The following is a 16,680-nucleotide window of genomic DNA, read 5'->3' on the forward strand; positions in this document are numbered from 1 at the left end:
AATGTGGCTGTCATCTAGCAACAACTGGAAAGGCACAGCATCCTGGTCCCAGCCACAGGGTGCTGAAAGTCTGGAAGCTGAGCTGCTATCCCATTTCCAGCTTAAACCAAAACTGTGCTGATCAGATGCTGTTAAATTGTCCATATCTGAAAGCACCCTCAGCATTTGCCCTGGCACTGACTGGCCCTGTGCTCTTGCTGCAGTGAGGCCCACAGTGCCTCCATGCCCAGAAGGCCCTGCCCATCAACCCACAAAGGATGCCAGCTTCTCTTGTCTCCTCCGTAAGCTCCCAGAATCTGTTCCCCATCATTGCCTCTCTGCTTCAACCTTGACGGAAGGTCACATGCTTTGACCAGCTAAGCCAAGGGGTCTATTACTCAAACCAATGCGTCAAAGAGACTTAAACAGGCAACAGGCCCTTACCGTCCACCCGCCGCCATCCGTCGTCATGTCACAGTAAACCTGGAAGCCTTCAGGGTAGTGAGTGGGGAAGACAGAAAAAACACCGTCCTCTTGTTGTCCGCTTGCATAGATGTCAAAGCAGTCCCGAGGCCGAGAGCCTGCAGTGAAGTGTGGGGCAGAAGTGAGTTGGGGGAAAGAGAAACAAGAGAGGTCTAATTAATAGACTAAATTACAACATCACTGTTTGAGCCCTTGGCTCTGGACTCTCGCCTATTCCAACTGGTTGCTGTCACTAAAAGAGACTTTGTTCTGTTTCCTTCTAAGCTCTGGGCAAGTGGAGTTCTGGCAGAACTCTTGTTTCATAGAATCATAAAATTGTAGAGTTGGAAGGGACCCAAACAGTCATCTAGTTCAACCCCCTGCAATACAGTTTTTTTCTCTCTCTGATTTTTAGAGGGTTGATTCGTGCAGAAACAAAGCAGTATGCTACATCTGGGACTGTGTGTTTTTTTGCTCAGAAGAGTCATCTGCCTTGTGTGCAATTGTTCCCAGTTTCAACCCCTGATGTCTCCAGATAGGGCTGGGAAAGACCCCCTGCCTGAAACAGTAGAGAGCTGCTGCCAGTCAGTGTGTAGAGACAATACTGAACCATATGGATCAGTGAGCTGACTCACTATCAGGCAGCTCCCTATGTTCCCACAAAAAATGCAAAATGCAGTTCTATCTTATCACTGAGTGCTCACTTGTGCATTTGGGGCCGAATTCCCACATTTCCCTGTGAAGAGGGACTGATTGCTAAACCAGTCTGGGAATTTTAGCTCTGTGAAAGCAATTGGGGGTCACCTAACAACTCTCAGCACCTTAACAAGCTACAGTTCCCAGGATTCTTTGGGGGAAGCTATGGCTGTTTAAAGCGGCATGAAACTGTTTTAAATGTGAAGTGCAGATGGGGCCCAGGATACATATTTTACATTCTCTAACTTCTTATTTGTGGTTGGTGGAGTGTGAATAAATTATATTCATAATTGCCCCAAGAAGGAGAAGAGAAGGAAGCAGATCTCCTACCGTTGGAGCATCCTTTTGGCCGGGCACTCCGAGCTGGAGCCTTCTGGAGGTCAGCTTTGAGCCGAGGTCGGACCGCACTGCGGTCCTTCTGCAAAGTGTCCAGGATGTCGCTGACAGAGCTCACTAATCTCGCCATGTTGGTCTGGCTCTCTGAGAGCAGCTGTGTGGAAAAAGTCCAAACTCGTTATGACTCAGTTCAGGGGGTTTGCAACACACCATCCGCAGGCACCAACCTGTCCACTACTAGCTTTAGGACAGCCTGCGAAAGGTCTCAACCAGGGCCAGCCCCAAGACATTATATTTTATATTTTATTTTATTTCATAAAATTTGTACACCACTTGATTGTAAAAAAAACCAAAAAACTTCTAAGAGGTTTATGAACGATAGAACAGTAAAATCAATAAAAAAAACTACAAACTTATTTTAAAACATGAAAAAGTTAAACTACTAAATTAGATTCAAATTACTTCAAGTATCTGGGTAGGCTTGTCTAAACAGGAATGTTTTTAGCAGGTGATGAGAAGAGTACAGTGAAGGTGCCTTCTTGATCTCAATAGGCAGGGAGTTCCAAAGTGCAGGTGCTGCCACACTAAGTAATCAAGTTCTTACAAATGCAGAATAGGTATTATGTGGCACTTGCAGTAGTGCCAATTTTGCTGCATGAGGCAAGCCAGACAATGGTACCATCACCACCCTGTCCATGCATCCTGACTAGGTGATATCCCCTATGATCTTAGACACAACCTCTGAATAATGTCTTTTTTTGCTTGGTGCTTTTAAAAGCACTGCTCCAGAGTTCAATGGGACTTACGAATGCTTTCCTAGCTGCAAGCCTTACTGAGTTCAAAGGGATTTGCAGCACAATCCTACTAAGCGAGGCTTTGCTCTGTTCTACAGCTCCCTCCTCTAAACTGTCTCTTCAACTTCCTGCCCCCATACTCAGGTACTTTCCTTCCCTCAGCGGCTGTTCCTTCCAGCCTCTACAATTCTATGATGCTCTGATTCTAATACTGATTTCCATTCTGCCCTGTATTTGTTACACGCAGGACCATTTCGATTCTGCCACAGTTCATCTTCCACCCAAAACCACACTATTAATCTCAGTTGTCCGCTGAGGCAAAATTATATAACTTACATAACTTATGTAAATGAGATTCCTCTTCCATTATGGCACCCCATTCATTTCAGTCATTTATGAACTGAAAACAATAACAACAGTGAATACTGATTCTACTCAGTGGATTGATTTCTCTTCTGGACATGGTGGTGAATAAGTCAGCATCTGCAATTTCCAGCCCCATTTCCAGTTTTGACAGAATCTTCCGACATCCCTAATGGCTCCTTCCTTCCTGCCTTCTCTCTTTCTCCCCCCCCCCCAACAGTCTGCTTTTATTAAATTTATATAAGAGAGTTTACATTCAAAAATTAAAGCACAAGATGCTTTTCATTTACGTTGAGAAGGAAAATGTGTCAAGGGAACTGCATTGCATCTTTGCTTTTTATGATATGGAAGAAATACAAATTTAATAACTAATGATTTCTCATCGCCCGTTGGTTTGTCTGGGAGCTAAAGTTGCTGAGCTAATAGGAAAGGTTGCAGATTTTTGCTCTGGCCATTTCTAAAATTAGACTAAGGCAGCAACAGTGACCGAAAGCAATCTTGTCGTTTCTGTCAAAGTATCAATTGGGTTTTATTTTATTCTAACTCTTCTTCTTCTTCTTTTGTATATAGCACTTTGGGGTATTAATGGTGGTTCATTACATTAGTCCCAATGCTAAGATTTTTTTAAATGTAGTGTTCATTTTAGAGTTCAAAACCGTAAGTGGTTTAGGCCCCATAGGTATATCCCTACAGACTCTCCTGGGTGTTAAGATCAGCAGAGGAAAGACGTATTAGTAGTTTCATCTTCCTTAGAAGTTTGGGGTAGTGGCAGGCCTGGAAGAGGACATTCCATTGTGGCAGTCCTTAAGTTGTGAAGTTTCCTCTCTACAGAAGTGGCTCTGGCTTCTTCACTATACAGCTTCTGGCAAATGCTGAAGTCGCACCTCTTTAGCCTGACCTTTGATACCCAAAGTGTGTTTTCAGGACCCACCCTATTCCTGAGACTGTAATCTGTTTTTAATCATTTTTAATTCTAAAATGTTGTAACTCGACCTGGGACACTGCTGATAAAGGATGGGTAATACATTTAATGCTAATAATAGTGTGCTGGGGGTGGTAATTTTTTTTATATACATATTGCATTACTCATTATTGTTTTAGACAAGCCTACCCAGATACGTATAATGTTTACATGTGTCTTAATACGCTTTTAGCTTAGTTCTGTTTTTAATTATTATTTGAATGTTTACATAGCAGTTTAAACTGCTTTTATTGTTTTATTCTTTTTGTAAAGCATTCTGAAGGTGGGTTTTTTTAAATAAAACAATGCCGTGGTAAATGAATCATATGGGGAAGAAAACATTATCATTATCATTATTGTTATTCCTATGTTAATATCCCAACTTTCCTTCAAGAAGCTCAAGGTAGCATATACAGTTCCTCCCTTTTCCTATTTTATCCTCACAACAACTGTGTGAGGTAGGTTAAGGTGAAATACAGTAATTGGCCCAAGGTCATCCACTGAGCTTCTTGGCTGACTGGGGATTTGAACCCTGGTCTCCCAGGTCCTAGCCCAACACTATAGCATACTGGTTCTCAATATCAGGAGTATGCAATGTAATAGTATGAAATAATTTTCCCCTCCTTTCACAGTGGACCGAGTAATGTATATGGTAACATTTTAAACAAATGCTATCTGGGCCCCCATTGTGGAAGCTTTATCTTATTGAGCTGCAAATTGATTGCATTTCTCTGCCAAAACATCGAGAGTTTTATGTTGCATTCTGCTGTGTTTGTTGATGCTTTTAATGATCATGTATTTTATTCCCTTTGCCCTGTAGACTTGCCCAGGGAACATTGTTGATGGGCAGAAATGTAAATCTTGTCATTAAACAACAAAAACGTGACTGAAAATTGGGCTGCTATAGGTGATCAACTCTACAAAGCTGACTTCAGCTGCAGTGCATGGGGTAGCAGGCTGTGCACTGCGTAATGGCTTATTGCTTGTACATATGCATGTGTGTTTGCACATACACTAGAGGCAAGGAGCATTTGCCTATTACTCTTCCTTAAGGGTGGGTAGCTTTTTCTGACTGGTGATTCAGATCTCTACCACCCCCAATCCTGGAGAGCCCAGCTGCTATCAGGTGATACTGAGCTTTGATGCCCCAACTGCCAGGACTTCAAAGCATGGTGAGGAACTATTTGAAAGCCCTTTTGCAAACAGCCTCACACTGCTATTCAAACTTCTGAAAATCAGGGGTCTAAAGAACTGTTTGCAAAATGGCTTTCAAACAGCCCTACACTGTGCTTTGACTATATGAGCCTTCTCCTAGCAGGGGAACAGGTAAACTGAGCAGAATTGAAACTTCTGCTCACCAGGTTCAGTCCTTGTGGATGCAGGGGTCTCCTTTGCCAAGGGAATATATTAGTGAAGCAGACCCCAGCAGGATTGAACCTAATTCTCCCACCCATCAGTGATGTCAGAGGATTGACAGGTGGGCCATGGACTGGGAGAAATGACTTTGTGGGCCAACTTGAACTCCCAGGCAGGGAGGCTAGAGGCTTCCCACCCTAGCAGAACTTGAAGATATGACTTCTGGAGACCTAGGGGAGCCTGCTGAGCTCCACATAAGGACAACTGTAGCAACTCAAACTAAAAAATGTTAACAAGGCATACCCAAAGGACCAAAGCCAGGCCCAGAAAATAAAAGTAATGGACATATCATGGCATGGACTAAGAACTTAGAAACTGAGATATCAGAGGAGTAATAAGACTTGCTTTGTTGTTCTTCCCATGTAGGACACTTTGCCTGGGATCCTGCGTTGTCTGAGGAAACTACTGCTGTCTTCAGACTCTGGTGACTGGACCTTGTAGTGACCAGGGATTTCCCTCCAACCAGGTCATCACTATTCTGACCTTCACCTGCTAGGAGCCAGAAACTGTGGCATGAGGCTTATGTCCTTTAAGATACGTGTGTGTGTGTGTGTGTGTGTGTGTGTGTGTGTGTGTAGTTTCCCAAAGGACTATATAACCCTGGTGTTTGCTCCAGGCTGCTGCTGAGGTAATTTGTCTCTTACATTAGCTGCAGGTTTGCTTTCCATTGTGCTGAAATCATTCCACTGTGGTTTTGGATACCAGCAGAACTACCCAAGGTTCTGAACCTTCCCTACACCAGAACAGCACCAGCAAATCACCTTACCCCTGTGCCCTCCTGACCAAGTTGTTGCTTTGCTGGGATGACTAATCACTGGTAAACAAGAACAGCACATGGAAAATATTAAATAGCAATTAACACTTAGATGCACTCAGGGAACCTTTTCGTCTTGGGGGGTCAGAAGTTTATCTGCCACTGGCCCCCATGGGCCAAGTTTAACAGACGGGCAGGGCCGCCTACCTGTCAGTCATCATCAAGGAATGAACCAGCAGAGCAGTACCTAGCAGGATCGTACACTTTATTCATAAACTGATGAGCAGAAAGTTAGGTTCTGCTGGCTGTGGGGGTCAGCTGATGGGCAGTTGGATGTGCTTAGGGGGGAAATGGCCTTGCAGACCCCTTGCAGAGCCAAGATTGGCCCACTGGCCACAGATTCCCTACCCATGGACTAAGGTGGTGCCATTTCATTGTTAGTGTGCTGCCAAAGCTTCCTGTGGCTGTAGGGGGGGTATGTGTATTGCATGGGGGCTCACAATACTCACAACAGCATTAAAAACAACATTGCAATCACTATACATAGTATCAAACACTGTAGCATATAATTAAAGCAAACAATAAGTAATTCATCAAAGTAATTGAAACAATTCAGTGAGGCTTGCTGAACTCTTGAGTTCAAAAAATAAGGATCCCTTGGCAGAAGTGATGGGTGGTTTTTAAAAGCAGATTTTCCAACATCACAATTTTCCATTAAACACCCTACACGGGGGTGGGGGGTGGGGATGAAAATGTGAACAGCTTTTCTCCTTGCTCGCACCTTTTATCAGACTTCTCCATAAGAGTCAGCAGTTCTTATCTAATATACAGTGATGATTCATTGAGGAATTGCCTTACTTCAGCAAGAAACAGGTGCAAAACCAGGAGGGTTTATAAAGGTTTTTACAAGGATGTGATGATGATGTCTTACCTAACTGAAGATGCAGCGAAGAGGAGGATTTAGAACTACAGGTTCACAATGAATCAGGCCATTGGTCTATCAAACTCAGTACTGTCCACGCTGACTAGCAGTGGCTCTCCAGGGCTTGTGGCAGAGATTCTCTCTCTGACCTACCTGGCAATACCATTGGGGATTGAAACTGGGGCCTTCTGCATGCAAAGCATGTGCTCTACCACTGCGCCTTCACTCCTAGGAATATAGGAAGCTGCCTACTTAGTCCATGTTGGGGCATTTAGCTCAATATTGTCCACACTGACTGCAGTGGCTCTCCAGGATTCCAGACAGGTGTCCTTCTGGACCTACCTGGAGATGTTGGGGACTGAAGGGACCTCTTGCGTGCAAAGCATGTGCTTTTCCTGAACATAAGAAGAGCCCTGCAGGATCAGGCCAACGACCCACCTAGTCCAGCATCCTGTTCTTCCTCAGTGGCCAACCAGATGCCAGCTATAGGAAACCTAAACACAAAAGCACCCTTCCTTCCTGCAGTTTCCAGCAATTAGTATTCAGAAGCATTAATGGCTTCCAAATATGGAGGTAGATCACAGACACGTTCAGAGGCATCCCTGTTGCCCTAGCCCAGTCTCAAGGTTTATGGGACTGAACCCCTTCCCACTGCCCAGACAATTAAACCTCACTTGAATGCAGAGTTGAAATGGTCAGCCATTTTGTTTCCAGGTGATGCACTTTCCCTTTCACTACAGGGATGTAATGGCTGTTCTTTCCACCACCCCCTCTAACCTTGCCTTAGGCATCAGCACTGAATTTGCAGAAGCCTCCTTTGATGACTTCAATCAAAATGCAACAGAGTTCACTGAGGTAAGCCAACATCCTCAGGGCTCACCAGCATTTAGCTACCTGTCTGGCAAATGAGCTCTCAAACGCTACGTGCAAAACATGCACAGACTCCCCTCCCCTGCCTTCTGTAACCTTCCCAGTTTTCCTCCTATGAAAAGCTGTGGCTGCAACTCTCCCCCCACCCTAATTAATTAATTAATTAGATTTTTATGCCACCCTCTATCCATAGATCTCAGGGCAGTTCTGTGGCATCCCAGACCAGTGTTGCGGTTGTAAATTTGGAAGTGCATAAACTCATTGTGAGAGCCCCTATACAGCCACATCACCAAGGAAAGTCTATCAGGGGCAAAGGGCCACATTTCCTTTGGGGGCAACCTTCTGGGGGCCACATGCCTGTGGTGGGTGGGGTCAGAGCCAAAAGTGGGCTGAGCAATTTGGCTGGTAGTCTAGTTTCTACCCTAACAATTATCTCTATATGTTTTTGGCTTTTTGTATTTAATCGGTGGTGTTTTAACTTGTATAAGCTGCCTTGAGTCTTGGTCTCGGAAAAAGGTGGGATATAAGTAAATATTGTTGCATGCCACCCCAATCTCTGAGCGGTGTGAGATTCCAGGGCTTCCAGGCACTTACCCAGGGTCCGGTGTCCTCGGAATGAGGGACAGCAGAGACGGTGGTGTCACAGAATCACAGAATCGTAGAGTTGGAAGGGACCACGAGGATCATCTAGTCCCACCACCTGTAATTCAGGAATCTTTTTGCCCAAACATGGGACTCGAACCCACAACCCTGAGATTAAGAGTCTAATGCTCTACCAACTGAGCTATCCCAGGTTGACAATGTGTTATATGGTTTATTTACATCTATATACTGTACAACCTGAGCCTGTGATGGAGGGGCTCACAGGATTCACCTGCCCCCAATTCAGTCTTGCTTCTCCCATGGCCTCAGCACTGGATTCAAGCAGAGATCAGGCATAGCTCTTTCTCTCATCTGCCCAGCCTGCCTCCAGCTTCTAGCTTCTAGCTCACACAACTCTGGCCTTTGTCTTTCTAACTGCCAGACAGTTTCTAACCACCCTGCCCATTTGTCTTCTGGCACAGAGCCACCAAGAGTCACCAAGAAACTTGCCTGGCTACTCCAGCAATTGAATCTTTATTGTATCCAGGAATTAGAAGAAACTGTATACAGGTACACAGCCTACCTCCCCAATTCACAACACTATAATAAATGCAACCACCACCACAACAACACATCCTTATCTATCCTCCATCCAGACAAGTAGGAGTCTTGAGCAAAGTTCACGGACACATCCCAGGCAGGCAGAAACCCTCAAGAAGGATGCAAAGCAGGACTGGTAAGGGCTGTGGTCCTGGGAAAAGTTCTGAGAGCTAGGCAGTTAGCTAGAGAGCTATAGGGCAGCATCCAGCCCCCAATCCTGAGGGTCCCCATCCTAGGCACAGCTCTGAGAAGAGTTCAGAAATGCAGACCACTGTGTGATCCATTACAGCCGGTGTGATACAGTGGCCAGAGTGTCCTACTAGGACCTGGGAAACCAGGGTTCAAATTTGCACTCCCCCATGAAGCTTGCTGGGTGACTTTGGGCAAGTCCCCCACCTCTCAGTTTAAAATATCCCATAGGGTTGTCATGAGGCTGAGAACTATGTAAGTCAACTTGAGCTCCTTGGAGAAAAAGGTGGGATACAATAAAGAGATTATAAGTAAATGCTTATACATGCATGTATCAAAAAGGAGCAGCACACAGAATGAACAAGTCCTTTGCATCGGGAGTAAGCGCCATTGAACTCAGCGGCTGGTTCCACGGGGACTGGTGGAGAAGAATGCAGGGAGCCCAACAGTAGGTGGTTCCTGTTCCAGTGACAGGTAGAGCCACAACATGATTGGTTGTATGCATGAAGATGGTCAGGTAGGGGGTGGCCAAGGGCAGACTAAGGTTGGTGGGGCAGCAACCTCTATATGGCCTAACCTCCACCACTTGCAACCATGACTGTTTTTATAGAGGCTATGGAATGCTCCTTCCTGCCTTCTTCCGTTCTTTCTGTAAGAAAAACACACTTCCTGAAAACCCGTTAAGACAGTTAATATCCTGTAAACCAGCCTGGGTAAGTAATGGTGTATATTCAGGGGGAGATAGTAAATGTTTTGACATCTGTTTCTAAAATAATAATTAAAAAACCAAAAGTTTGCACTGCACCTAACTGCAACAGAACTTAACATTTTCCATATAATTTGATTTTGGTTTTTTACATGGATGGAAGTGACTTAAATAAAATATTTTAAAACCCTCCAATCTAGAGGACAGTCTGCAGTTCACAAAAATCTCTGGTCAGCTACTATTTTATTTATTTAAACTGAGATGATGTTTTTTTTTTAAAAGAGACTCCACATTTTTAATTGATTGAGGGCCAAGGGGTCAGCAGCAATGGAACACAGGAAGCTGCCTTATCCTGAGTCAGGCCATTGGTTCATCCAATTCAGTACTGCCAACACTGGCTGACAGTGATTCTCCAGGGTTTCAAGCAGGAGTTCTTCCAAAAACTAACCTTTCCCCTGAAAGTAAAGATGCTAGACCTCTGGCTATGACCCTTCAAATGGCTTTAACTTGCTCCTGGGACACAAGCCAAAAGTTATTGGGGATGAGAGGGGCACACTGCAGTTCTGCTAGCTGCCTGTCCATAACATATGAAAATCATCTCAATCGGTCCCTAACTTATACTTTGCATGATTTGTGTGTTTATGGGGCAAGTGTTCACAGGAACTAGCCTCTTGCCCCTCCGCTCCCATCCATCACCTGTATGAGACGGCCTTGCTCGTTCTGCAGAGCGTTCAGCTCCTGCCCCATGGTGCTGTGCCCTTTCTTCAGACCGTCACAGTCTGCCCTCAGCTGGGTGGCATGGCTGAGAACTTTGGACACCTCATCCGACAGGCCCACCAGCAACGCCCTCTCCTGCCCCTTCGATGATTTCGTCTCGGCATCAAGATCTGTCACAGCCCTCAGGACAGACGACTGGAGGCCCTCCAGGCGGGTGAAACCGGTGCCCTGGTCCGGGCAATTGGGGTCAATGAATATGTTGACACGAGAGCCATCAGCTTTCTCGATGGTGACCAAGGCATTGGCTTCATCGGGATTGGTGCTGATGATGGGTGGGGATTCCGTGACGGGCGTGTGGTAGTGGTTCATGAAGAGGATGGCGCCAGTGACAGTGACGGCGAGGAGAACCACCACAGACAGGAGGACGGTGCAGAGGATATAACCGCAGCTCATTCTCTAGAAAACGGAAGCAGAGAGAAGGTTATGGCCACTTTGTGGGCCAACATAGCAATGGCAAGGGATGGGTAGGGATGGGAAGCGAGGGGAGAGAAAGTCAGTTCATGTCAGGGACCAGAAGCTGGGTTCCTCTTCATTTTATTTATTTTTTCAACAATCTGTTGTTTTTAAATTATATGGCTACTAGCCACTGTGAATATGCTCTTCCTCCATGATTGGAAACCGCAGGAGGGGAGAGGGCTCTTGTGGTCAGTTCCTACCGTTGGGCTTCCCATTCAAGCAACTGGTCAGCCACTGTTAGAAGAGGATGCTGTATTAGGTGGGCCATTGGTCTGATCCTGTGAGACTTTCTAATATTCTTACTCCATATCTTGTTCACTCTCTCACCATCCATTTACAAGATGCAGGGACAGCCACCAACTTCAATAGCTTTTGAAATAGGTTAGACAAATTTATGGAGGTTATCAACAGCTACCATTCATGATGGCTATGTTATCTCTCCTCTGTCAGAGGCAGTATGCTGGGAATCACAAGTGCAGTGAGTTGCTGTTGCACTTAGGACTTGCTTATGGGCTTCCCCCACGGGTGGGCTCTGTGAGAAGAGGATGCTGGACTAGATGACCAGCAAGCTCTTCTTGTGTTCTTATATTACCATTTGATAGGGTTCTTTTTAATCTCAAATGGGTTCACAAAAAGAATAAAACAATGAAATTATGAGTTTGAAATAGTTAAAAACAACTGTTTAAAGCATTAAGAAAAATAATTAAGATGATAAGCTGGCAACCACATTGAAGCACATATCAATGTTCTCTGTGCCTAAGCAGAAATGTTTATCAATTGGCAGGGAATTCCAAGGTGTTGGTGCTTCATCAGGTGATGGAGGCAAGGACTGTGAACCTGAAGGAAAAGGTGATGCAAGGCCAACTCCAGAGGCATTGCTACCAGATGAATCTGTGGGGCCAATACCCCCCCCCCCAGCCAGAGGATCTGCCTTCCTCTGACTCTGACGACCCCACTGTGCAAAACCCTGGGAGATCTGAGCCCCCCTCAGATGACATCAGAGTCTCATCTCCCTCCCATTTAGGGTATGCTGCAGAGGTGTGGTAGTCTGTGGACACAGCAGGTCAAAAGCCCATTACTTTTTCCCAGCAGGGTCCGTTGTCTCCAGCATCCTAGAACTGCCCCATCAGCATGAAAGGAAAGCTCCTTAGTCACTATGGAGACCAATCAGAGTGAAAGGAGGTAGGGCAGCCACTGAGAGTGTTCTCCTAGGGTACCTCTGGAGAAGATACACTGGAAGGACACCAAGGAGTTGTTGTTCTGTCTGCTCCAAAGCTAAGCCAGAGGCGTAGTTGGGGGGGGCAGAGGAGTGGGGCACAGCATGGGGGTGGCACTTACCGTAGGCTGGGGCCTGCAGCGGGCCCGAACCACACATCTCTCTTGGGAGTGACACAGTGGCTCAGGCGCCTGCAGGCTCGGTGTTGCCCAAAACGGCAGCGCGGGGCTTGCGTCTGCCCATCGCCTACCCCTCAGCCGCCCTACAGCTGAGGCAGAGGCAGTGGGTAGGCTCTTTGGAGGCTCTGGACAGCATGCCCTGCCCTGGCTCGCCCCACCGCTGGGCGCAGGCTGCACACCGCCCTGGGTGCCTGAGTAGCTTGCTACACCACTGCTGACAGCACAAGGGGGCTTCCGTTTCAATAGAATGGGGTACAAGTTCTGTTATATATGCTCAAGGAGAACACAACCTAAGTCACTCCAAAAAAGGATGCTGGAGCATTCCAAATCATTTGACCATGTATGTGAACAGACAATAGTATATCTAGCTGAAGGGCAACACAGATAGATTGGCACTGAGTGTTGCAGTGCACCCTTAATTAGAATTATTGCATGATTATAAGTTTATTGTCTAATGGCTGTGACTGTCATGAAAGGACCCTGTGCCTCTGAACTGGTCACTACACCACTGGTTAGCTGCAATGCACCCCTCCCCCCAAGCCCACTGATATCCCCCAGTATATCTCAACACACTGGGATTTCAGAAAGTTTCTCCTTTGCTTAAGCAATCCTTCCTCCGTTGCCCAAGGGTCGTGCTGAAGGGCACTTTCAAAATAAGAATATAAGCACTTGCTGAGTGCCTTTCAAGGGTACAAAAAGTACTCGAGATATATAGCCTCAATAAACCTTCGTAACAGCCGATATGTCCCCGTACTGTAGTTGCCAATATGTGTGTGTGTGTGTTGAAGCTGGAGGAAAATAATAGCTTGTCTAAAGTAGGGTTGTCACCTTTGGTTGGGCAAAAGGACAGGTCGGGGGTGGTGGGAATGGGGGGGGGGCAAAAATTACTTTACCTGGTGCAGAAATGACTTCAAAGCAATCCATTACAATCCGCTGCCCCCCTACTCTCCACCAGAGCCTTGCAAAAACCGTGCCATGCTCTCTGACCCACCCTATTCACTCTGTCTGCAAAAAACTCCTGCACTGGACCTGGCCCCTCTAAACCCACTCTCCGACCCACCCACAACCACCCCTGCTAGCACAAAACCTGAGACTCCACCATAGAAGGCCTGTGCACTGCAACTCCCCCCCCCCCCCGCAACCCATCCTCTGCCCGTGCAAAAACTCTCTCTCAAATTCCTCCTCTCAGCTCCATCCCACCCTCTGCCCATGTCCCTCTGGCTCTCACTCTTGCTGTCCTCCTCATGGACCCACCCTTTCCTGCACAAACTCTTTGCTCGGGCTCTCGTTCTCCTCCTCCCACTGGACCAACCCTCTACCATGCAGTTGGAGGAGTCGGAGTCCAGACTGCTTGAAGTCCAAACAGGACAGGGGACACTTGTCTCCAAAAAAAGAAAGAAAAAAGGAATGATCATGCTTTTCTAGGGACAGGTGGCATTGCAACCCTAGAGTTATCTAGAGAGCTTGTGGCCAACAGCAGATTTCAAACAAGGGCCTTCTGGCTTGGGTTTGTAGCTGTTGTGATTGACCACCTCAGTTTGCATTGGAAAGCATATTTTGAACCAAGTACAGAGGTGGGAGGTAGGTTAGGCTGAGAGACAGGGACTGTGACCCAAGGTTGCCCAGTGAGCTTCATGACTGATTTAAACCACTGTCTGACATTCACAGACCAACATTCTAACCACTATACCACATTGCGCCAGTATAATTAAGGTTATTAATTATTTAATATACTTATTCCATAAATTTATACACCACTTGATTGTGTTTTCTTTTGTTGTTTAAAAACACACGCACACTCAAATCAGTTATTCTTAGCATAAATGTGGTGCAGGATCACACTTCAAAACGACCTTGACAGATTAGAGAACTGGGCCAAAACAAACAAGATGAATTTTAACAGGGAGAAATGTAAAGTATTGCACTTGGGCAAAAAAATGAGAGGCACAAATACAAGATGGGTGACACCTGGCTTGAGAGCAGTACATGTGAAAAGGATCTAGGAGTCTTGGTTGACCACAAACTTGACATGAGCCAACAGTGTGACGCGGCAGCTAAAAAAGCCAATGCAATTCTGGGCTGCATCAATAGGAGTATAGCATCTAGATCAAGGGAAGTAATAGTGCCACTGTATTCTGCTCTGGTCAGACCTCACCTGGAGTACTGTGTCCAGTTCTGGGCACCACAGTTCAAGAAGGACACTGACAAACTGGAACGTGTCCAGAGGAGGGCAACCAAAATGGTCAAAGGCCTGGAAACGATGCCTTATGAGGAACGGCTAAGGGAGCTGGGCATGTTTAGCCTGGAGAAGAGGAGGTTAAGGGGTGATATGATAGCCATGTTCAAATATATAAAAGGATGTCACATAGAGGAGGGAGAAAGGTTGTTTTCTGCTGCTCCAGAGAAGCGGACACGGAGCAATGGTTCCAAACTACAAGAAAGAAGATTCCACCTAAACATTAGGAAGAACTTCCTGACAGTAAGAGCTGTTCGACAGTGGAATTTGCCACCAAGGAGTGTGGTGGAGTCTCCTTCTTTGGAGGTCTTTAAGCAGAGGCTTGACAACCATATGTCAGGAGTGCTCTGATGGTGTTTCCTGCTTGGCAGGGGGTTGGACTCGATGGCCCTTGTGGTCTCTTCCAACTCTATGATTCTATGATTCTATGATTCTATGTATCCAATGTTTCTCCTACTCAGAGTAATAATGGGCATGACTATCGTAAATCCATTAATGTCAATAGGTCTACTCTGATGAGAACTTAGTTGGATGCATCTATTTCATATTATTATTATTATTATTATTATTATTATTATTATTATTATTATATTTCCTGTTATTCACCTCCCCTATCCTAAGATACCTGGCTGATCATACAGAGCGGGGGTTGTTCTCTGAAGGTGAACAGATAAATGTTCGCTCCTCGGAGACATCTTTCTACCAGGCAGTTAGTTAGACAGAAGGGCGCAGTTGATATACGGCTCACTTGGGTGCCTGCTCTATGAAATAATAACGACGGAGGGGTCACGGAACAGATGCGCTTCTGTGGTTGGATTCGTTTTTATTTAGTGCGACAATAAGCAGTCCCCGCTTCCAGCAGGGCCAAATGGCGAGACCTGGTTCCGGTCAGGAATTCCTTCCACCGTGACTCTGGAGTCACCCCAGCGCCTCGCCTACCGAAGAGGTTGACGGACCTCATGACTCTTTAATGAGTCTGGCGGTTTGCAGTGAGAAAACATCTCATTGCTGCATGAATCATGAATCTCTTTCGTTAATAAAAAAGCAAGGAAATGGGACAGGGAGAGAGGGGAGGTGAAGGCAGGGGCAGTGTTTTTAGAGCAGGGAGTCTTATTTGGAAATGGCCCAGGGCACCAATTCCTTTCCAGAGCCACGCTCTCCGAGGTGTGCGGTTGATTCTGCAAAGTTTGCAGCAAAAGGATGCTGGTTGGGGATAGCTCTGACCTTTGGGACCTTGTAATGTCTCGTCACTAATAATAACCCCCCCCTCAAAAAAACCCCAACCTGCCTGGAGCATTTTTGCACTTCTCCCCCTAAAGTTTCCATTTTCTTTTAATAATAAATGCTACAAATGAACAGACAGATCATGGTGAAAACTCACGCAGAATCCAAAAGATCAGAGTGGTTTCTGATGCCAGTCCCACTCAAGAGTAAACCTGCTGAAATTTATGGATCTAAATTAGCCATTTCTGATAACTTCAGTGGGTCTACTCTGAGCAGGACTAGCATTGGATGCAACCCATTATTTCCAGTGCAGTTTCGCATGTGCTCCTTCACAAGTCCATCATGTTTCTACAAAGATTTTTGTGGAAGATGGAGTTCGTGCAGAATGCTGCAGCATGACTGCTGACAGGAGTGAAGCTGTGTGAGCATATAATGCCTGTGCTCAGAGATTTGTACTGGTTGCCTATCTGCTACTAGGCCAAGTTCAATGTGTTTGCCTGTGAGATCTCGCCTTACCCCATATCCGCCTAATAATAATAATAATAATAATAATAATAATAATAATAATAATTTATTTATTTATACCCCGCCCATCTGGCTGGGTTTCCCCAGTCACTCTGGGCGGCTTCCAACCGAATATTAAAAACAATACAGCATCAAACATTAAAAACTTCCCTAAACAGGGCTGCCTTCAGTTGTCTTTTAAAAGTAAAATAGTTGCTTATTGCCTTGACATCTGTGGAGGGCCTTCCACAGGGCAGGCACCACTACCGAGAAGGCCCTCTGCCTGGTTCCCTGTAACCTCACTTCTTGCAGCGAGGGAACCGCCAGAAGGCCCTCGGCACTGGACCTCAGTGTCCGGGCTGGGTGATGGGGGTGGAGACACTCCTTCAGGTATACAGGACCGCGGCCGTTTAGGGCTTTAAAGGTCAGCACCAACACTTTGAATTGTGCTCAGAAAC

The 16,680-nt window shown here is 45.9% G+C and overlaps 2 protein-coding genes across 3 annotated transcripts in view; both read right to left on the minus strand.

Annotated features, from left to right (window-relative positions):
- Nucleotides 1–16,680, minus strand: part of QRFP (pyroglutamylated RFamide peptide) — a 135,938-nt gene that overhangs the window by 48,856 nt on the left and 70,402 nt on the right. The gene's annotated exons all lie outside the window — the stretch shown is intronic.
- The window catches only part of FIBCD1 (fibrinogen C domain containing 1), a 69,316-nt gene that overhangs the window by 24,492 nt on the left and 28,144 nt on the right, over nt 1–16,680 (minus strand). Inside the window, exons 1-4 of one of the 2 annotated variants that reach the window (XM_083596468.1) lie at nt 13,152–13,280; nt 10,327–10,803; nt 1,468–1,627; nt 424–560 (exon numbers count right to left, since the gene is read on the minus strand). In XM_083596468.1, coding sequence (XP_083452594.1) covers nt 424–560; nt 1,468–1,627; nt 10,327–10,800 — 771 coding nt within the window. In that variant the 5' untranslated portion in view covers nt 10,801–10,803; nt 13,152–13,280. Of the gene's footprint in view, nt 1–423; nt 561–1,467; nt 1,628–10,326; nt 10,804–13,151; nt 13,281–16,680 lie in introns of those variants that run through there. The other variant, XM_083596467.1, reaches the window with a different exon arrangement.

This window comes from Podarcis filfolensis (assembly GCF_964270895.1).
Source record: "Podarcis filfolensis genome assembly, chromosome: Z".
NCBI lineage: Eukaryota > Metazoa > Chordata > Lepidosauria > Squamata > Lacertidae > Podarcis > Podarcis filfolensis.